This window comes from Sorex araneus, chromosome 2 (assembly GCF_027595985.1).
Source record: "Sorex araneus isolate mSorAra2 chromosome 2, mSorAra2.pri, whole genome shotgun sequence".
Taxonomy (NCBI): Eukaryota; Metazoa; Chordata; class Mammalia; order Eulipotyphla; family Soricidae; genus Sorex; species Sorex araneus.
In genome coordinates, this window is record NC_073303.1 from 218,090,378 (window position 1) to 218,112,316 (window position 21,939).

General features: G+C 47.8%; 1 protein-coding gene across 13 annotated transcripts in view; it reads left to right on the plus strand.

The window, feature by feature from the left end:
- Nucleotides 1–21,939, plus strand: part of R3HDM2 (R3H domain containing 2) — a 184,269-nt gene that overhangs the window by 137,153 nt on the left and 25,177 nt on the right. For 6 of the 13 annotated variants that reach the window (XM_055128739.1, XM_055128740.1, XM_055128741.1 and 3 more), the window contains 11 exons: nucleotides 445–571; nucleotides 1,314–1,392; nucleotides 2,221–2,280; nucleotides 2,979–3,119; nucleotides 3,532–3,640; nucleotides 6,332–6,427; nucleotides 9,644–9,675; nucleotides 9,774–9,827; nucleotides 14,964–15,196; nucleotides 18,998–19,012; nucleotides 19,124–19,248. In XM_055128739.1, the coding sequence (XP_054984714.1) occupies nucleotides 445–571; nucleotides 1,314–1,392; nucleotides 2,221–2,280; nucleotides 2,979–3,119; nucleotides 3,532–3,640; nucleotides 6,332–6,427; nucleotides 9,644–9,675; nucleotides 9,774–9,827; nucleotides 14,964–15,196; nucleotides 18,998–19,012; nucleotides 19,124–19,248 (1,071 nt within the window). The remainder of the gene's footprint in view (nucleotides 1–444; nucleotides 572–1,313; nucleotides 1,393–2,220; nucleotides 2,281–2,978; nucleotides 3,120–3,531; nucleotides 3,641–6,331; nucleotides 6,428–9,643; nucleotides 9,676–9,773; nucleotides 9,828–14,963; nucleotides 15,197–18,997; nucleotides 19,013–19,123; nucleotides 19,249–21,939) is intronic. The other 7 variants (XM_055128734.1, XM_055128745.1, XM_055128737.1 and 4 more) reach the window with 5 other exon arrangements.

Here is a 21,939-nt window from a genome sequence, read left to right on the forward strand (position 1 = left end):
GACTTGGAAAGAGGGTAAACGGAGCTTCAAAGCGGACTGCTGCTGCTGCAGTGAAACCAAACATGAATAAGAGCATGAAGAAAGAGCCTAGTTCTTCACATCTGGACCACCCAGGGTGATGCGGACAGGAGTGCCCAGGGCGGGATCTTGTTTCCCCACCCACACCTCTTCCTTCTGTTAGTTAGAAGCAGTGTCATCCAGTTCCGATGCCAAGAACAGCCCGTGTAACTGGAGCTCTCCGTGCAGAGGGCTGTGGCTGCTGGCACGGAAGACTTGGCCTGCGCTTTGGTAGAACAAAGGCGAGTAGGAATTAAGCAGACACTCCAGTAAGAGGATGCTGCCACCCCAAGAGTTCCCTTTTTGGGGATTTTAAGGGTGGTGGTCTAGAAGACTTAAAATCTTTTTCTCCTTTGATTACGTTTCTTTTTTTCCCCCTAACCCAAGGATATCATTCAGTTGCATATCAGCTGCCCCTCTGACAAGGAGGAAGAAAAGTCCACAAAGGATGTCTCTGAAAAAGAAGACAAGGACAAAAACAAAGAAAAGGTCCCAAGGAAGATGCTGTCTAGAGGTGAGGACACCCTCTCTCGCACCTCCCAGGACCTGGCTCTGCCGTCTCCTCCCCTTTCACCCTGCGGCCTGCTGGCCTTTCTGGCCCCGGAGTTCCCAGTGTCCCCTGCTTGAGGAAGTTGTTCACGGCCTGCATGGTTGTTTGCAGAGCTACCTAACTCAGTTATTTTCCTTGCAGTTCTGTTGTCCCTGCCTGAGGGAGTCACGGTCATAGACAGCTGCCCCATCACCCCGTCCGCATTGACACTGGTCATAGGAGGACACTGGCTTTTTTTTTTTAAATGTTGTGGATTTAGCAGTGACACTGACCATCGTCAGAACCAGAGTCTCCAGTTACCCTTTATATTTGGGTTCTGAGATGCCTGGACTGAATTTTATTTTTTAAATAGTGCAGATTTGGAGGTTTTTGTTTGTTGGCTTGGGGTTCTGGGGGGGTTTACTTTTTATTTGGTTGACTGGTTGGTTGGTTTTAGGCCACAACCAGCAGTGCTCAGAGGTTACTCCTGGCAGGGGACCGTGTATGGTGCCAGGAATCGAACCCAGGTCAGCTGCATGCTAGCACCCTGCCTGCTCTACTATTGCTCCAGCCCTTCAAACTTATTTTGAACATCACCCAGAGGTGTCATTTCTACCTTTTTGATTCTCATTTCTCCTGAGCAGATTATGGGTTTCAGCATGGGATTAGACATCTAAGCAGATTTATTTATTTCAAATTTTATTTTTTGTTGTTGTGGTTGCTCTAGACTCCAGCCAAGAATACACAGACTCCACTGGAATAGACCTACATGAATTTATTGTAAATACACTGAAAAAGAATCCAAGGTAAGAGCATGATTTGATGGAAGGGGAAAAGGAGCCAGGCAGGAGTCCTAAAAGGCCAAGTAACTTTGCAGAGATGTTTTCTAATATTAAAATCTAGAATACCTGCCCCACACCCTCATTTCTCTCCACTGTAGTTTTATTTGAGGGATTTTGAATACTCTCATATTGACATTTCTGCTTTCAGAATAGTTGGGGAAAATTCTGTGGAGAAAGAAGCACAAAGAATGCTTGGGAGTACTATTAAAAATCACAGGAGAAAATAAGCTAAAAATCATAATTGCTTTGTATAGAAGCTAAAATCACAATTGCTTAAATCCTATAATAAGCAGATGAATTAGAATAATAAATAGGTGTATAAAATATGTATTTATATGCATATGACTGCCAACAGACGTAGGTGTCAAATGTAGCAAGCAAACTATATAATAAGAAGGCTCTGTCAAATGAATACCTGATTATTTTTCTTCTTAAAATAATAGATGAAGGGGGTCAGAGTGATAGTACAGCAGGCAAGGCGTTTGCCTTGCACGAGGCCAACCTGGGTTTGATCCCCAGCATCCCATATGGTTCCCTGAGCACAGTCAGGAGTGATTCCTGAGTGCAGAGCCAGGAGTAACCCCTGAGCATCGCTGGGTGTGAGCCAAAAAGGGAAAAAAAGAAGACAGGTCAGGGATGCCCAGAGTTCAGCATTTTTAATCCTCTGTAGGGATTTGAACCTGTCCCTCCCTTCAAGTTCCCTAGTAAGCAACTTACATTTTCAATCCTTGTTTTCAGTGTCTTATCGAAGGTCTGCTTTTTGCTTTATTTTAACTTTTTTTTTTTGAACAGGGACAGAATGATGCTGCTAAAATTAGAACAGGAGATTCTGGAATTTATTAATGACAACAAGTAAGTGACCTGAATAAAAATACACATCTAGAGATGGGTGGGGGCATTAAGGGCATTAGGAGGAAATTTAGTACACCTTTAAAATATCCTTTCATGTTTCCTTAAAGTCTGATAGTGACGTAGTTACTCACTGGGAACCAAAGATACTGAGAATAATCAGAATGGATAAGAGAGGTTTTTATGGCATATATTTGCACTAAGAAATAATTTCTATCTTTTCAGCAAGATGTCCTTGCCCTTGTCCCCTATTGTGTTTTTCTTAAATGTCTCCCTCTCTTGCTTTGTAGACTTACCATCAAGGTGGGTGAGAGCTTGGACCTACAGAATAAAGAGGATAGTGGGCCAGAGTGATCCAATGTGTAGATAAAGAGTCTGAGAGAGGATAAGGGATGTGTCTCGAGTGTTAGAGCACACAGGTTTCAGCACCAGCCCCTGCACCATACGTACCCAGCCCCCACCCTGACCGCTGCCCAGCACCCTGGGTACAGCCCTAGATGCCCCGAGCATGACCAAGAGTAGCCCTCACAACAGTAGCCAAAAAAAAAAATTAAGATGAAACTTTTTGCTTCCCATTGAGTAAACATATTCCTTATACTACGTTTCTCCTAAAAAACTACCCTCTTTAAACACTTGTAAGAAAAACTACAATCGGCTGTTCCTGCTGTTACTTTTTTTTCCCTCCCCGGGTTTCCCTTCAGTAACCAGTTCAAGAAGTTCCCTCAGATGACCTCATATCATCGGATGCTATTACACCGGGTAGCTGCCTATTTTGGGATGGACCACAATGTTGATCAGACTGGAAAAGCCGTCATCATCAACAAAACTAGCAATACAAGAATGTAAGGGAATAAACCACAGATGGGGAAGACCTTCCTGGGCAACCTTTGAGTAGAAGGATTAAGATGTCTCCCTCTGAGGAGGGGGACAGCAGCGGGGGCTGTATTATATCAATTCCTGGACTCTATGAGACTTCAGGATATTCTTCTTTGGAAACTGCTATTACCGGCCCTTGGCCTGTCTTCGTCTTCCCCTATAGGACAGATATATATAACTTTAGAGGAAGACAAGTTTATAGATACATAAATAACAAGATCTGAAGATTGTAATAAAAGCTTCATGTGCTATTTTAGATGTTTGACTTCTGTAATCCCAAGTGACAGATGTGGAATTGAAGAGAGCTGTACAAGAAGATTTGCTTCCTAACAAAAGTCTTTTTTCTCCCTTCCTTCCACATTTCTCTTCCGATCCCAGCCCTGAACAGCGATTCTCAGAACATATAAAGGATGAAAAGAATTCCGAATTTCAACAGAGATTCATTCTCAAGAGAGATGATGCCAGTATGGACCGAGATGATAACCAGGTGAGAATGGGAAAGGGGCGGGCGTATGAAAAGAGACTGCAGTAAGAGAAACTGGGAGGGGGAAGAGAATTTTTGTGGCATGAGTGAAATCCGAAATACCTTTCTATGGAAAAATATATTGAGCTCGACCGAGTTGGCCCTGGCTTAATGTTGAGGACTGACTTACTTGCTAAGCTGAACTCAGAGAATCATGGTGCTGAGGTTTGCTGGGGTTTCTCATTTGACCTGGAACTCCCCGGCTCTGCCACTGACTTCTAATTCCATATTATTTTTGGATAAAGCAAGTTCCCTTCCTGCCTTAACCTCAATTCAGCTGGTGACTTCATTCTTTTTTTTTTCTTTAATAATTAGGGATTTCTTGGGGAACCACAAAAAAGCTACTTTATCCCACTTCCACTCTTCTCCTAGCACAGGGATAACCTTGAACTGGCAAAGTTATAGTGTAATTTACCCGTTTATGAAGGCGTTTCTGATCCCTTCCTACAAGCTCCTTAATCTTTTTCCCAATTCCTCCCACCAAGGTGAGTTCATTTGACCTTTGATGCTGGGAGTCTCAGGCAGTATCCCCTTTTTAACTGACTCCTCGGGGAGTAGGAAGTGAACAGTCCGTCCCATCCCTCCATTTATGAGCCTAACTGTGGCCCACTTCTAACTCGCCCCTGAAGGAAGATCAGAGATAAATTTACTAGCCACATACAGGGTTTGCATCCAGCCTATTTCTGCCTGGCCACCAAGGGAGGGTCGGTGGAGATCTGGGATTAGGGTTGGGTTGAGGAAATATGAGTCATGCTAATTAGCGATAACTTTCATATTACCTCTAGGGTTAGAGTTTGTGTGCTTGGGATATCCTGTGGTCTTATGACCAGGGCTTTTCCTGATTACTACTGTATGTATGTCTTCAGGAGTCCTTTTGAGGAAAGCGCCTTTATCTATTGTTGGACAATACATTTGGTTTGATTGAAAATTTTTAAAAGTTAAAAAAAAAAAGTTTTTTTAAGAAAGCAAGAAAGAACTTTTCCATCCCGATGCCCTTCCCTCTGTTTTCTCAGAACCCTTTTCCCATGTCTCAGGAAAGATTCAGGCCTAGAAGCACGCTGGGGCCGAGTGAAATCGGCCTCTGAGGAACCCTGCATCTCTCGGCTTCAGGCTTGGTTCAGAATAGAACAGGCTCTGTGTACTTTCTGTCTGTGATATTCATACTAAGCTCAGCAATTGCTGTTTTTTAGAGTATTTCCCTCAAACTAAACTTAATTTCAAATGCACAATATCAATTATCTCTTTTTATCCTCTAACCTAGTATATATTGGGGGTCACCAACCCCGTGTGAAGTATATAAGAAAAATGGGGCAAAGAGATGTTAAGTGACTTACCTAGAGTGGAGTCATGTTAGACGAAAGTAACAGAGTTAATATCCTTGTCCTGCCTGACCTCAAAGTGCATCAGACTCTTTAAGTTTCACCACTCTCTCTGCCACGGGTTTGCCAGTGCTAGGGGCCAAGGGTAGTATAGCGCCTTGATATCCTGTGTCTTCTTGGAATGGGATTTGTGACAGGACAGTTAGTAGAGTTCAGGCTCTGAAGGCTTAGGGAAAATGAAACCAGGTCCCTCTGGAGATAGGTTAAGATCAGGAAGAAGAGATCAGAGCCGCAGTCTCCTTGGTTGCTTTACAAGCCTCTGGATTGACGGTCAGAATCTTTCGTGACCTGAGGACATTCGTTTGATGGGCTATTTCCACCAGAGCTTCTTGCCTTCAAAAGCCATAAGGATGGGGACACTAGGACATCCTTGCAAAGACAGTGCTCCCGACTCACAAACCAGGGAGGAGTAAGAGAGTTAGAGAATCAGAATCAGGAGAGTTGGGTGGCAGAAAACCCACAGTGGTGACCTACCTGGCCAGCCCTTCTAGTTGACTTACTACATTGTTCAGGGATTGTCAGCTCCTCTGTCCTCCGTCTCCTTTTCTCTTTCTGTCACTGTGTTTCTCCCCTCCACCCGCCATCCCTGTTTCTCCATACATCCTCTCTGTGCTACTCTCCTTTCTTTCCTCTTTTCCTCTTTGTGTTGTTCTCTACTCTTTATTTCTGTAATTTCTGTCTTTCCCTCCCTCCAGTTGCTATCATTGAGATGAGAAAAACTCCTTAACCTTTAACTCTAGAGTCAGTCTTGAGATTTCAGTGCCGAGGCCCTCTTTGCTGAGCTGTATGTGACTTGGGTCTCCAGGGTCTGGCATTGATTACTAAAGAAGGGATGATGTGAAGTCCTCGTTCTGCAAAACTCTTCTCTGCATTCAGCTCTGCTAATTACCTATTTCTTCTCCCTCTCTCGTCTTCCTGTCCCTTGCTTTCCCCCACAGCAATGTTCCTATTCTCTGAGCTATTCTCTTGAACCTTGCTGACTGTAGAATACCCAATTACTTTAGGGAAGCAGCCCAATCCTTATAAATAGTTGTTCTTGATACTCTGGGGCAGGGGGTGGGGAGATAGAGAGACCCTCACCATCCAGAAAACTGATCTCCTGAACTGTGTGGTTAGATGTTCCCAGTGAAATCTGCCCAACACTGGAAGTTTTCTTTTTATTTTTCCATTTTTTGATGGCAACTATAAACTCTCCCGGTTTCTCTTCCTTGCTGGTGTGCAGTGAGCTTGCAGTACGAGGAGAACTTAACTAGCTTAATTCTGCTCATCGATCTAGATCAGAGTTCCATTGCAGGATGGAAGGAGGAGCAAGTCAATAGAAGAGAGAGAGGAGGAATATCAAAGGGTCCGAGAGAGAATATTTGCCCGAGAGGTAAGTGTAGCTTCTGAGAGTTGTCAGCCCATAGTTTTTAGCTCTTAAGTTTGGAACTGTGACTGGAATGAATCCTCCGTAAATGTTTTATTGATTTTTGCTTTTTGCTTTTTTTAACCAACATCAGCCAACCCCAAATTTGATCTCTAACGTTAAATCTGTCTTATTGGGAAATTGCAGATCTTTTATTTGTATTTGTATTACTTTTAATATATTCTGCTGTGTAGCACACAAAGAGAACAAATGGAGTGGCTGAATTTGGTAAATATAGATTGAAAATAGAAGTGGTTTTGGCAAAGCTTATGAAAGGGCCCTGAATCTTGCCTATTAAACCCTCCTGCCATTTACCCTCTTTCACTTTCACTCTCCATTATGGGTATCTTTGCTTCTCAGTGGAAGACTTAATGTCCAAACAGCCTATGCATTCATCTTGTTTGGCCAGCCTCATTTTTTCAGGATATGATGGTGATTGTTAGAGCACAGATCCACCATCCATTTCCTAAACTCCACATTCCACCTGCACAGAGGGTACCGTTCATTATTCTCGCTAATCCTTCCCTAAATAGGAAGTCTCTTTCTGCCCATATTTCTTACCTTGCTTCTTAGACTGGGACTGGTTCTGTGGGCCAAAAGGCAACATGAATCATTTTAGGCAACTTTATTTTTAAAATGTGTGGTCCATATCATATGTGCTTGATACCCCTGTACCTGAGGGCCCCTGCCAACCAGATTGAAGAAAAATGTAGCAGAAAATCAGGAAGGTTGAGAATAGGTGAGAGAGGGCCATACCTCTCGGAAACATAGAGTCCAGGTTATAGCATTATATGTCTTCCTGTAAAATTAGCAACCAAAAGGAAGAGCCAGGCTCCCTTCGTTGTCCAAAAATGGCCTATTTTTAACTGATACGCTTAGATGGACACTGCTCTTCTTTCATTTTCCCAGTCTCCCTCCCTCACTGAGACTATCTGTAGTTTTTTCATTATCACTTAGCTAGAAAAATAGTTTCTGACTCAAGGAAACTGAATTCCCCCATGAACTTGCTCATTTATCCCAGGAGATCCAAGAGTTCCAGGGCCCTTCACCAACATACATGATAAACCTGTCCTGGGAGGAGTCAAAGGAGAAGGAATTTTCTTACTCTCTTATATAAAATACTGCCATTCTGTCAAGAAAAAAAAAAAAGTTGTCCTCCAAATTATTCATAGTCTTTTAAAGAGGTTTTTCTACGTTTACCTGAAAATCATTCAGGTGGGGTGAGAGGAGAGGAGTTGTATGTATACATGACTGGCCAGTGATGACCCCAGGTTATGGATCTAGCATGGTGGCAGATGGTAACAGCAACCATTTATATAGTACTATCTTTCTGCCACTATCCATAGCACTTTACGTCAATTAATTTTATCCTCACACTAGGCCTATGACGTAGCTTGTATTATTTTCCTCATTTTTCTGAACAAGGAACTAGGCATAGAGAGATTAAGTAAACTCCTAAAGCCATACTGCAAGTTAATGCAAGAACTGATGTTTAAATTCAAATAAACAGATTCCAGAGGGGCTGGAGCCATAGCACAGTGTGTAGGCGTTTGCCTTGCACTCGGCCGACCCGGGTTCAATTCCCAGCATCCCCTATGGTCCCCTGAGAACCACCAGGAGTGATTCCTGAGTGCAAAGCCAGGAGTAACCCCTGAGCATCACTGGGTGTGACCCAAAAAGGAAAAAAAAAAAACAGATTACAGAATTTGGTGGGGGGTGTTTTTGTGGTTATTTTTGTTTTTTGGGGTTTGGGTTTTTGGTTTTTTTTTTTTTTTTCCTTTTTGGGTCATCCCCGGCAATACTCAGGGGTGATTGCACTGTTCTGCACTCAGGAATTACTCCTGGCAGTGCTCAGGAGACCCTATGGGATGCTGGGGATTGAACCCAGGTTGGCCGCATGCAAGGCAAACGCCCTTCCTGCTGTGCTATTGCTCTGGCCCCAAGTGTCCTTAACCCATGAAGTGAACCCCCTCTCCCTCTGCCCTGGGCTCCTTCAAGTCAGAAGTGCCAGTGGCATCATAGGCAGCTGTCTGTGTTGAGTTTCTCTGCTTTACTGTCACTTGGGAAATGCTGTCCCACAGTGTCCATCATCGGCAAAGCCACAGATAATCCCCAAAACACAAGAAACTTTTAATAGGGTAGCGGGGCCAGTTATTGATAAGACTGGAACATTTGATAACAAAGTCAAAATTAGCTCCTCACTCCTTTTTTCCTCCTGGCTAGTTCTCTCAAGCCAAACACATACATATGTACATTAGGATTTATCACTTGCTTTTCTTTTTACTCTTGATGTGGTAGAGGCATCAGGAATCTCAGAGATATAGATAAGGAAAGTGACCCAAACCAAACAAACTCCAAGACTCCCAGGTGAGGGGCAGCCAAAGGGGACTGATGAAGGGTGGGCCTGTAGCTCGGGCTCAGGGGGAAGGAGAGAGTGGCCAAAAGAAACAGGAAGTGGCACGAAGGGTGTTTGGGCTGCAGTGCAGCTCCTCGGGGGCCTGGGCTGTGTACAGGGAGCACTGCCTGCAGCTCAGCCGCTGGACACTCTCGGCAGCTTTTCCCAAGGCCCGGGAGTCCACCACGGTGGCTCTGTCGGGGAATGAGTCCCAAAAGGAGTGTGTCAAGCTTTCAATTTTTTCTAAGTTTGTTTCTAGACTCTGAAAGTTACCTGCATTCCCAGTTTCTTCCTCTCCTTGGGTCTCAGGTCGAGTGTCTTTCCTGCTAGACACTGTAGAGGACAGAAATGACACTGAGAATGAATGACCAGAACAAACTAAATTCCTTTCTCTTGTCCCCGTCCCTTCCTTTGAACCCGCCTTCCAGGACCGAGCACACCAGCCGTTGTGCCCCGCTCACTCTAGAGAGAATAAACTCAGGGCTGACCGGGATAGAGCAGCTAGGTTAATATTTCCTCTTCCTCCTTCCCACGCTCCTCCCTTTCTTTCTCAACCTCTCTTTTAAAATGCTCTGGGAAGGCTGCAGAACCAAGTGTTCTTTCCCACTAAAGGTGAGAAGTCAGTTTGGGTGCGCGGGTGTGGAAGGTCCTCTGTCCCTGCACCCTCCCCCCCGTTGGGCGGTGAGCTTGGTTTGGACCTTGGGTATTCATAGCATCATGGACACCCTTTTCGGTTATGCCATGCTGTTTTCTTATAAGTTATTTTCCGTTTTCTCCCCTCCACCTAGACTGGCCAGAACGGATATCTAAATGACATCAGGTTAGTACCACTTAGCATGTTCCCTGCTTCTCATTGAGCTTTGTCAGTGAGGTTAATATACTCCTGTAATGATGCTTTTCTTTGATGTTAACCAACAGACTCTCCAAAGAAGCCTTTTCTTCTAGCTCTCACAAGAGAAGGCAGATTTTTAGGTACCTCTGTGTGATCTCTATCTCTCCTTGTTCTGTTTCTGTTTAAGTTTTATTTTGTTTCGCTGTACTCTTCCCAGCGGAGGGAGTTTGCTCCATGCATGGCTGCTTGTGGAATAACTCAGTTTGTGGTTTTTGCAACATTAGATATTTTTCTCCCTTAAGTAAATGGCTTCTGCTCGATAATTTATTTTTATTGTTGCTGATTTCATTTTAAGATGTGGATAGGTGGTGAAGGGGACCGAATAGGTACGTCTGCTCCCCTCCCAGGAGTTTGCTAGAATTAGGCATTCGGGGAAGATTTGAGCATTTATTTATATTAAGGTAAAAGAATGGGTGTCTTCTGCCTGCTTTTCCCGAGTCTATGGAAGGATGTGAAGAACTAATCCCTGATCCAACATAGGGAGCACTTTGTTTCTTTAAGAAAAAAAAATAGCATAAACATACACCTGTAGAGTTTTCTATATAGTCTCTTTGGGACGTTGTCTGCCTTAGGATGGATGTAAAGCATGTTCTGTATATCGCTGTCCATGACTTGTTCTTAATGTCGGTGAAAACTGCTGTATTAACTTCTCCAGTGCCTAATCTCCATTTTCCACAGAGCAGTCATGCTCTCCTCCCTTGATTTAAGTCTTTTAGTTCCAGCCCAGAGGATCACACTCAGTAGTAGCCTGTTCTTCCCGGTGCGCCAGTAGAAAAGCTATAGGCAACTTACGCGTTCAGTATTAGGATTCAGATCTAACCCTTGCCAACGGGAGCTTCTCCCCTTTTGAATCAAACAGTCAGTAGTCTCATACTCAGTCCAACAGTGCCCTGTCACTGTCGTCCTTGCTAAAACTTGGGAAATTGGGATAGTGGTGTTTCCTATTCTTGGACAGAGAATTTATTTCCTTTTCCATAGCTCCTTAGTCAATGTCTGCCAAAATGAGCAATATTGTCTCTCTGTGTGTAGGGGGGGTGGGGTTGGGATGGGTGGAGGTACTGCCCCCGGGGAATGGGACTGGGAGAGGCAGGGGCAATAGTTGCTCAGGTACAGTTGGGGGCCACTTTCATTTGTTTGCTTAAAGAAGGTAGATTCCTAGGAGGTGCTGAGTTTTGAGTTGTTGTTGGTTTTTTTTTTTTCCTGCAAAGGAAACAGTAGGCAAATTCAGTTTAGGGATCTTTATCCTAGCCCTTTCATTTGGAAAGCCATCTGAAGATAGGGTTCTGCATTGTTGCATTGTTGGTGTTGGTCAAGGTAGAGAGTCCCCTTTGGAGGAAAAAAAAAGTTCCGTGTTATATGCTTAATACTGTGTGATTTGAAAATCATCCCAGAATATCATTTTTTAAAAAGGAGTTTTCAAACTAACTTAGTGCCCAATGCTTTATGTTGCCAAAGCATACTGTGTCTAATTCAGTTCTGCCACTCTGACTTGGTTGACCTGTTTACATGTAAGGAAACAAAGCATAGCAGTTGAGTAGCTGACCCCAGTTCACTGGTCTCTTGGTGATGAGACCAGGACTAACTCTGTTCAGTGTTCTTTTGTAGTTTGTTTGGGGGCCACACCCAGCAGTGCTGAGGGGTTACTCCTGCCTCTGCACTCCGGAATCGATCTTGGCAGTGCCCAGGGGACACATGGGATGCAGGGGATCAAACCCAGGTCGGCAGATGCTGGCAAGTGCCCTACCCACTGTACTATCTCTGTGGCCCCCGTTCAGTCTTCTTTTCACCATACTGCACCAGCTCTCTACAGGGATCACCCTTCATCCCGAGTCATGTTCCATTCAGAGTACTAGTTCAGATTCGCTGATAGAAGTGATGCCCCTGTTAGTACTCTGACATCACGGAAACAGATGATAGCTTGAAGGATCCAGTTGGCCATTACAACACTCTGCTGTCCACTCCGTCTTTGGAGCTGTCACTTTCCAGCTGTTACTTGGCTATAGATCTACATCATCTAAAACGCAGCTCTATGGACTCTTGGGGGTAACTTCTTTCTATTTGGGTTCTAGTTCCGACTCCAGTGACTACAAGTTGATCTTCTGATAGCTGGATAGCTTTCTTCCCAAGTTAGTGCCATCCACATGGGTACACCACATTTCATCATCCACATTGGCAATAACCGTGGCAACTAACCAATTCTCTGAAACATTCTGCTCCACTAATAAATGTGACAGAGTGAGGCGGACTGATGTTTACTGCCACCTCTTCCACAAGCCTCTCCTCTCATTCCCTAGACCCAGTAAATGGGAATTTATTTTCACCAGCACTAAGTCTACTCGTGAAAGCTTAGTCAGCTCTGCTTTCACATGATTATGAGTTCTAAAAGATCCCTGACCTCCACTCCCGTCTGTCTAACCTAGCACTACTCAGTGCAGTGTTCAGAATTGAGTCTTGATAACTTTGCCCCACTGCCTTTTTCAGTGATGTAGAAAGACATGCCAAGAGACTTAGGTTTAGCTGTAGAGGAGGGAAGCTATCTCTCTTCTATAAAAGACTTCATCAAGTCTCACAATGGAGACGTTACTGATGCCCGCTCGAGCAAATGATGAGCAACAGGGATAACAGTGACACAGTAATTCTACCCCTCCAGGGTGTGGTGTGCTCATCCAGATTAGTTCGAAGGTCAGTCAGAAGGTCACCAGATAGTCTACATTTTGAGTGCTTTACCATCTCTGTTTCGGGGAACTAGATAACTTCAGAAGTGCTTGTCATTTTCACTTACGTGTTTGACACAAAATTGATTTATCTGCTGTCTATCTTTGGTCGAGAATTATCGTAGTTGCTCATACAGTGTTTGATTTCGGTATAAAAGACCATTAGGACTTCTCTTGAAAAATCCAAGCTGTGTTGTCTAATGACAAGCCTCTTCCACGGCCATTGCCCATTCCCCTAGCCCCAAACACCAGTATTTATGGGGTCTTCTCAGCTAGACACCTCTGCCCATCACAGCCATGCACATGGTCCTCACTTCAGGTCTGGTCGTTCCTGGGGAGTCTGGGTTGTACTTCGTTCTTGTTTCCTGTTTTACTTTGCTGTCCCCAAGAGAAAAGGGGTAAAATTCTGGGAAAACTTTCAGGAAAGGTTGGAATATTTTAGCTACATGGAAGCATTGAGGTTACATGTATATCTCCTTTTAATTCAGAAGAACTAGCATTTTCCAAACCAGTGGTGCCTTCATGTTCTTAGCTCACCATGACTGGCTTGACCAAGATGTAAAATATCGACCTTAGAGCTGAGAATATGGCTCCAGCAGGGCCCTGGCTTCGTTGCCTGGCACTGCATGGTCCCTGTAGGGACCAGTGGGGTCCTGGTGGCATCTGAGACAGTCAGGAATGGTCCTGGGTCTCTGAGCACTGTTAGTATGGCATGTGCAACCATAAGGTAATAAATAGGGACCCTGCCATATGTTTTGCCCATTTCCTCTACAGTATTTCAGAGCAGATATTCCGTTCAAAACAAAACAAAACAAAAAGGTATTTTCTTTCTCTCTCCTTCTGATATTTTTGTTTTCTTGGATTTGTTTTGTTTTTTTTTAGTTTAAAGCCTTCCAGGTGGCCAAGAGGCCCAGAGATGCCACCGCACCCCCACCCAGTGATTTATTTCCTTTTGGCTTTTTGGGTCATACCCAGCCATACTCCGGGATTACTCCTGGCTCTTCATCGGGGGACCATGAATGGGTCATGATGCCAGGGACGGAGCCCAGGTCAGCCGTGTGCAAGGCAGATGCCCTACCTGCCGTACTGTCGCTCCCGCCCCGGCCCTCCACATGATTCTTAACCAGCTGGGCCATCTGTTGACTCAGTGCAGGGGCCTGGGAACTCGGTGCTTCTGGAGCCCTGTGCAGATTCACCTGGAAGTGTTCGGAGGCCCCCAGGTCCCCGCCCAGCAGCTAGGTGATGCTGAGGGGACCAAGGGGAGCCTGGGGTAGAGCAGGGCTCAGCCACATGGAAGGCTGCCCCCGAGCTCCCGTGCTGTCTCTCTGGCCTCTGTATTTTCTGTTGTTTTTGGTCCCCTAAGACAAAATAACTCTTTGCTGCAGTAACTCTTAGCCTACTGCTTTTGAAGGTAAGGGGATTGAGATGAAACACTGAAGAGGAGGAAAAGCAAACGACAAAGAATTTTGCTTCATTGCTCTCTACATGCCAAAATCTTGGCGGTTGTCGATTGGCTTCCTTAAGTTATGGGTCATAGGAGATGCGAGATCTGAAAAGAAAATTCCTGGTTCGCAGTGGACTTTTGATTAATAAGCAGTATGAGTGCACAAGACTTAGGAGTTTTCAGGCCTGCTACCCCGCCTGTGTTGGAGAGTCTACCTGTTTGTAGTCGAGTGATCACAGGCTGTCTGTGGGTATAAACGTCAGGACACCTTGGTGTCTCCAGAGCAGAGTAAGAGGCGAACCCCGTCTGTCAGCGCGTTGTGCTTGGTCTGGAGCGACAGTTACTCAGGCGAGGCAGCTAGGCAGGGTGAGCGCCGCTGCTCTTCGCAAGTCTGGGTGCCAGCAGCGTATTTGCTCGATCGTGCTGAGAACATCAGCCCTGAGAGACCTCGGGACCCGCTGTTCCTAGGTAGCAACACAGAGCTTCTGCAGAGCCCTCGCAGCCTGCCCCTGTAGTCCACTGTTCTCTTCCTACCCTGGAGACACTCTGGCCTTAAGTAGCACCTCTGCTGGCTTCGAAGGATGTTATGTGGAAGACCTGTCTGGAGACTCACCCATGCCACTAGCTGCTTCCCTTCTAGCGTCACTAACTTCTGGGAGTCGTCTCGTTTCACAAACTCCCAGAAGGAACCGGTAGCCCTCTGCTCCCTACTATCTCGTGCATGTGTGGGATCCCTGCAGGTGCTCGGGAGGAAACCACAGCCAATCTCAGCATCATGTATGTGGTTTCCCATCCGCCTCTGGTCTGACGTACTGAACTAGCTGCCAGTGCACTGTCTCCCAGACTCGCTCTGTTCTCTCTGTGACTGTACTGGATCTTGTTCTGTCCGCTCCCCTGAGTTCTTGATTGGCCAACCCACTAACAAGAAATCAGCGCCCCCCCCCCTCCGCCCACTCCGCACCCCCCTCGCACTGTTGGAGGAGTAGAAATGAACTCTCTCCTAGCCCTTCTGCTGAAGTGGTAGGTGGGGGGTGCTCTGACCACTGTGCTCTCTGCAGGGGGAACCGTGAGGGGCTGAGTCGCACCTCCAGCAGCCGCCAGAGCAGCACAGACAGCGAACTCAAATCCCTGGAGCCCCGGCCGTGGAGCAGCACGGACTCCGACGGCTCTGTTCGGAGCATGCGTCCCCCCGTCACCAAAGCCAGCAGCTTCAGCGGAATCTCCATCCTCACCCGCGGTGACAGCATTGGGAGCAGCAAAGGTGGCAGCGCAGGAAGGATCTCCCGGCCAGGTACCACATGCCTGGCACTGTTGTTTCTCGCTTCACTTCCCCCAAACACTGATGCTTACTTTTGTAACTTTTGTAACAAAGACCACTTCCAGCTCTATGCTTAGGGGCCCTCCGTCAGGAACCGAACCATGCAGTGCCAGAGATCTAATGTTGGACTCCTGCATGGAAAGCCTGTGCTCGAACCCCTTCACCACCCCAGCTCCAGTGTTGGAAAAAAAAAAAAGAAAAACGCTTGTTCTGGAGCTGCAGAGACAGCCTGAAGATCTGAGTGCATGCGCTGCATGAGGAAGGGCCAGACTTGATCCCCAGTACCACACGGTCCCCTGAGCACCCCTGGAATGATCCCTGAGCAGAGAGTGAGAAGTAGTCCCTGAGCACTGCCAGGGGTGGCCCCAAAAGTCCAAGAACAAAAATTGACCCAATATTAGGCCCTGGAAGTCTTTTTTTTTTTTTTTTTTTTTTTTTGCTTTTTAGGTCACACCCAGCAATGCACAGGGCACAGGGGTCACTCCTGGCTCATGCACTCAGAAATCACCCCTGGTGGTGCTCAGGGGACCATATGGGATGCTGGGATTCGAACCCGGGTTGGCCGCGTGCAAGGCAAACGCCCTACCCGCTGTGCTATCGCTCCAGCCCCAGGCCCTGGAAGTCTTAACACAACCAAATGAGGGGGAATTTTTGGGAGGAGATCTATTGTTCTTTGTAAGTTTTGTGTTGACTCTACATCCTAATTGGGGAGGGAAAAATGTGATTGGAGTTTTGATTACCTGTTTAATTTCTTTTTGTTTTGGGGCCGTCCCCAACAGTACTCAGGGCTTGTTCCCAACTCTGCACTCAGGGATCACTTTCGGTAGGGCTTGGGGGACCGCATAGAGTGCCAGGGATTCAGCCTGAATTGGCTGCATACAGGTGCCCAGTCCACTGTCCTGTGTCTCCGGCCTCTGCTTGACGTGTTTTCTTACTGAGAGGGAGCATCACTCTCCGTCAGCCCACATTCAAGTTATACGCAAAGGAGGGATGCTGACAGCTTTCCTGTGGTGTCTGAAACTCTGGGGGCTTTGTGGAGCAGAGGGAACGTTTACAGTTCAGCCGTGTGTCATCGGTCTGGAGCTGCCAGAAGGCTGGAACTCCGAGCTGCTGCAAGGGCCGCTTCATAGAATGCACGAGCCCGCTCACTGCATCTCAGCTCAGCCTCACTGGCCTCTGTTTCACACCCCCACCGCCCCTGGGGTCTCCGCGCAGACCTGCAGTGAGATTGTCCTCAGTAGGCATCAGTTGGGCCTCAGGTGTTCCTCTGACTGGGGCTTGGATGCCTCTTTCTGTTAGCTCCTTCCAAATCCCACTGCTTCCTCTTTTACCTTTATCTTCCTTTGTTTTCATTTTGACACTAGCTTCAAGCTAGTCACTGCTCCATCCTCAACCCCTTTTGGCCCACCTAACGCCACATCACCCACCTCTGAAGCATTCGTGCTGAGGGGCCAGGGAGATCGTGTGGAAAAGAAGGTGCTTTTCCGTGCATGCGGCTGACCTAGATTCAGTCCCTGACATCCTGACTCCCTACAAGTCCCTCAGCCCCACCAGGAGTAAGCCCTGAGCATTCCCGGATATGGTCCAGAACAAACAAACAAAAACTAATGTTGAACTAGAGAGGTAGTAGCACTGCACTGTCGCTGTAGCACTGTCGTCCCGTTGTTCATCAGTTTGCTCACGAGGGCCCCAGTAATGTCTCCATGGTGAGACTTGTTGTTACTGTTTTTGGCATATCGAATACACCACGGGCAGCTTGCCAGGCTCTGTCATGCAGGCGGGATACTCTGGGTAGCTTGCCGGGCTCTCCAAGAGGGACGGAGGAATCGAAACTGGGTCGGCCATGTACAAGGCAAATGCCCTACCCACTGTGTTATCGCTCCAGTCCAGAGAGGTAGTACAGGGGTTAAACATTTGCCTTGCCCACGGCCAGTCCTGGTTCAATCCCAGGCACCACAGATGATCTCCTGAGCACTTCCAGGAATGATCCCTGAGTGCAGAGTCAGGAATAAGCCTTGATTGAGCACTGCAGGGTACAGCCCAGAATCAAACAAAATTTATGTTTTTTTTCATTCCCTGCATAGAAAAGACTAGATTACTTAATATAGCAAACCAGTTTGCACTCAGTCTCATTTCTAGATGTCCATCTTCCTCCAGGCTTCCAGTTGTGTCTCTGATATGACATTCATTCTGTCCTCCTTTGGTCTGACAAACTTGCTGTTTTCTCTTTCAAGCCTTCCCTAACCCTCCCGGGATCATTGCTGCCTCCTCTTTGCTTTCATGCGCTCCCATTTCTATTGCTGATGCATCCCTTATCCTTACCATGTTATAGTCACAGTGCAGATGTCCTTCTCCTTCCAGAAGATCCTCCGCTATGAGGACTGCATATTTGCCTTTGTGTTTTCCGTTTATTGCACAATGCCTGTGCGATCTAGTAGTTATTTGGTAAAAAATTTGGAATGGCTCTGTGGTAGAAGGAGAAACAAAGAGATAGTACAGCGGGTAAGACACTTGCTTTTCACGCAGCGAACTGACTCAGACTCAGTCTCGGCACCCTAAACACCGCCACAAGTGATTCCTGAGTGCAGAGCCAGTAGTAACCCCTGAGCATTTCTGGGTGTGGCCCCAAAACAACAACACAAAAGGCTTAAAAGGCCTGAGTTCAATTCCCATCACTACAAAAAGAAAAACTGTCGGGGTGTTTGGGAAGGGGATCTCCCAGGCAGTGCTCAGGGAGCCACTCCAGGTAATACTCAACGAATCTGGCCGGATGGTTCAATGCTAGGATCTGAGGATACAGAATTAATCAGGTGCAGTGACCAGCAAGGCGCCCCTGGCAGTGCTCAGGAATCCTTGTTTCCTTGGGTTTGGACTTACATCCCGGCTCACACTGCTGACCGCTGGGCTAATTCCCAGGCCCCACGCCCAATTTTTTAAATAAAAATAGAATTTGTGGGCCAGAGAAGAGTATCTCCACAGGCTGTGGTGCTCGCTTCACGTACAGGAGGTCGGAGTGCTCAGCAGTGCACGGCCCCCTAGGCACAGCCGGGAATGAGCCCCAAGGACAATGCCTGTCGTCACCCCTGAGCACCAGCACATGTGTCCCAAGCAGCCACAGAAGGAAAGAAGGAAGAGAAGAAACGGTGTGGGCGAATGCACGACCTGTGCAGTGGGGCTGGCGCGGGCAGGTCTGTGTCTGCGCCTGCAGGTGGGAGAGACGAGGCCGCCTTGCTCACTTCCTTTCCTGCTTCTCTGATCTGAGTCTTGCCTCAGACCCCTCCAGACACGCCCCTGGTGCTGCTTAGGGACTGCTCCCAGCACAGTGCCCACGGGGTCAGGGCTCTTGAGTGCGGAGCTTGTGCCCAGCCCGCCCTCGAGCCTCCCCTTGGCCCTTCTCAGCTCCCTGCCGGGGGTGCTGGAGTCGAGACGGAGTCCAAAGGAAGAGTGGCGGTGTTGGCTCTGATAGGAAGTCTGCACCTTCCCAGGAAGTAAACGTTCGTGGGGCTGGAGCGATAGCACAGCGGGGAGGGTGTTTGCCTTGCACTCGGCCAACCCGGGTTCGATTCCCAGCACCCCATATGGTCCCCTGAGCACCACCAGGAGTGATTCCTGAGTGCAGAACCAGGAGTAACCCCTGAGCATCTCTGGGTGTGACCAAAAAAGAAAAAAAAAAAAGAAGTAAACGTTCGTGTCCTCCCTGTCCTCTCACCCCGGGCAGACTCTGGGCACTTCAGAGGAGGCGCTTCAGCAGGGTCCCGTTTTGTTCACTTCCAGGCGAAACGTCCACAGGTGGCTGCTGGCGAGGGGAGGGTTCTGGGCAGCAGGTCTGCCCCGAGCGGCCTTGCGTGATTCGGACTCGCCCTCGCCGTGTGCTCACGGGCTGCCTCTTCCTCGCCTCAGGTATGGTGCTAGGCACCCCAGAAGTGTGCAACCAGGTGCCCTCCTCCCAGTCCGTCCGGGGCCTCCTCCCCTGTACCGCCCAGCAGCCGCCGCCGCCGCCCCTCAACAACCACATGATCTCACAGGTGAGTCGCTGGCCGCGGCCGCTCCTGGCCAGGCCAACTCCAGAGGCCTGAATTCCGTGCCTGGGCTGACAGGTGCAGGAGGGGCCCGTTCCGGACACACGGCCCTCCCTCCCCCACTTCTTCTTCGTTGCTTGCAGGGGTCGGAGAGTCAAGGCAAAGACTGGACCTTTCATGAGTCTCGACCTGGGGTTTTTTATTCTTCCCCTCAGCATTTCCTCCTCGTCCTTCTTTGCAGCAGGACCTTTTCCCCGCTGCCAGACTGCTAGGCCCCGTCTGCGGCTCTACCCTCTGTGGCTGGCAGGTGATACCGCTCACTCCGTACACACAGGGAGCGTACAGAGATTACAGCTCCTGCTGTGGTCTGACGGTGTATCCGTGCTGCTAATCTGCTCGCATGGGAATGAGGTTTGGGGGAAAAGAAATACCCATTGCTCCTGCCATCCTTTTACCATGTGGCAAAAGCCAATGCCTGTGCTGCTGTTGTTTCCCACCCCGTAAGGGAGGTCCCCTCCTCCTGCTCTGGGCTGGCAGATATTGGTACCTCATAAGATCTGAGTTTTAAGTTTTGCTTCTGTGGAGACCATGCCTGTGATTAGAAGAATGAGGTCCTAGTCTAAACTGGAACCTCAGCATATTAGATTTAAAACTCTTTCGTGCGTGAGGCCCAGGTTCGGTCCCTGGCACCTCATTTCCTCAAGGTCTCCCACACACCACACATAGCTCCTGAGCGTCGCCAGCTGTGACCCAGAGCAAACAAGTCATTTAGTCTTAATACTCTGAGGAGGGCTGGAGCAACAGCACAGTGGGGAGGGCGTTTGCCTTGCACGTGGCCGACCCGGGTTCGATTCCCAGCATCCCATAGGGTCCCCCGAACACCACCAGGAATAATTCCTGAGTGCAGAGCCAGGAGTAACCCCTGTTTAAGACCAGGTGTGACCCAAAAAGAAAAAAAAAATACTCTGGGGAGAGTGACGCTGAGCTCTTCAGTTATTTCCTTCCACGGAAAGGACTGTTTGTCAGCTAGCCCATCCTGTATCCTCGGGTGTTCTCCATAGTCGGAAACACACTTGTCTGTACTCTTTTCTTGGCTGCTGTCATCTAGGTTCTGGTTCCACCTCCCACCTTCCTCCTCTCTGTCACCAGTCAGTCTAGGTTGTCCTCATCTACATCTCCCATAGGCTCAGGAAGCAAGTCCCACACCTGAATGACCCAGCCCCGCCCCCCACATCCTGTGAAATGAAGCTGAAATAAATTGAAGAGCTAGGAAATCCTCCTCCTGTATGTGACCTTATGTAACCTACGTGCAGATCACTCCAGTCTTTTGTCTTTATATTCTTTTTGCCTTAGTTATTGTTACTGGCTTTGGAGCCACAACCCCCAGTACTCAAGGGCTACTCCTGGCTCCGTGCTCGGGAATCGCTCTCAGCAGCACTCAGCAGATTATACAGTGTCGGAGCAAAGGCACGCCCTCAGCCCATCGCACGATCTCACTGCTCACTCTCTGTATTTTTTTTTTTTTGGCTTTATGGGTCACACCCGGCGATGCACAGGAGTTACTCTGGCTCTGCACTCAGGAATTACTCCTGGTGGTGCTCAGGGGACCCTATGGGATGCTGGGAATCAAACCCGGGTCGGCCATGTGCAAGGCAAACGCCCTACCCGCTGTGCTATCGCTCTAACCCCACTTTCTGTATTCTTGACTTTATTCCGCCGCCATGAGCCTCATGAAGTCTCCTTCAGATCCGTTCTCCTGGCTCCTTGCTGAAGCATAGCCGGCTTGTGGGCTTTTCCTATCAGGGACTTTTTTGTTTGTTTGCTTTTGTTTTGGAGTCCACATCCAGCAGTGCTCAGGGCTTACTCCTGGCTCCTGGCTCTGTGCTCAGGTGGCACTCCTGGTGGGGCTCAGGGATCCACAGAGGGTGCCATGGATTGAACCCGGGTGGGTTGGCCACCTGCAGAGCAAATGCCCTATCCACTGTACTGTGGCTCCGGCCCTCCCTGCCAGTGTGTTAATTCAGACTTAGGAGCTGGTAAACTCTGCTTTTCTCTCTGGGTATCGCCTGTTTCTTTTTGTGGAAACAATCGCTTTTCCCAAGGTTCAGACTTTTTAAAATTTTCTGAAATATTTGTATTTATTTTTGATTTGGGGGTCATACCTGATGATGCTAAGGGGTTACTTCTGGCTCTGCACTTGGGAATTACTCCTGATGGTGTTCAGAGGACTCTATGGGGTGCCAGGAATCAAACCCAGGTAGGCCACACTCAAGGCAAGCACCCTACCCACTGTACCATCTCTCCTGCCCCAATATTTTTTCTTTAACACAGTCTTGCTCCCCTTTCTCCCTTAGTCTTCATCTGTTTCCAGTCAGTGTCAAGTCACAGCAAGAGTGGAAGAGGTATAGAGAGATAAGTAAAAAGAATATCGGGGGACCAGAAAAATAGTACAGGAGTTAGGGCACTTGCCTTGCTCAAAAAATTTTTTTAAAAGAGAAAGAGTGACGCAGCTAACCCGGGTTCGATTCCCAGCATCCCATATGGTCCCCTGAGCACCACCAGAAGTAATTCCTGAGTGCATGAGCCGGAGTAACCCCTGTGCATCGCTGGGTGTGACCCCAAAAAAAAGCCAAAAAAAAAAAAAAGAGAGAGAGAGAGAAAGAGAGATCTATTCCAGAGATAGTACGGCAGGCCAGG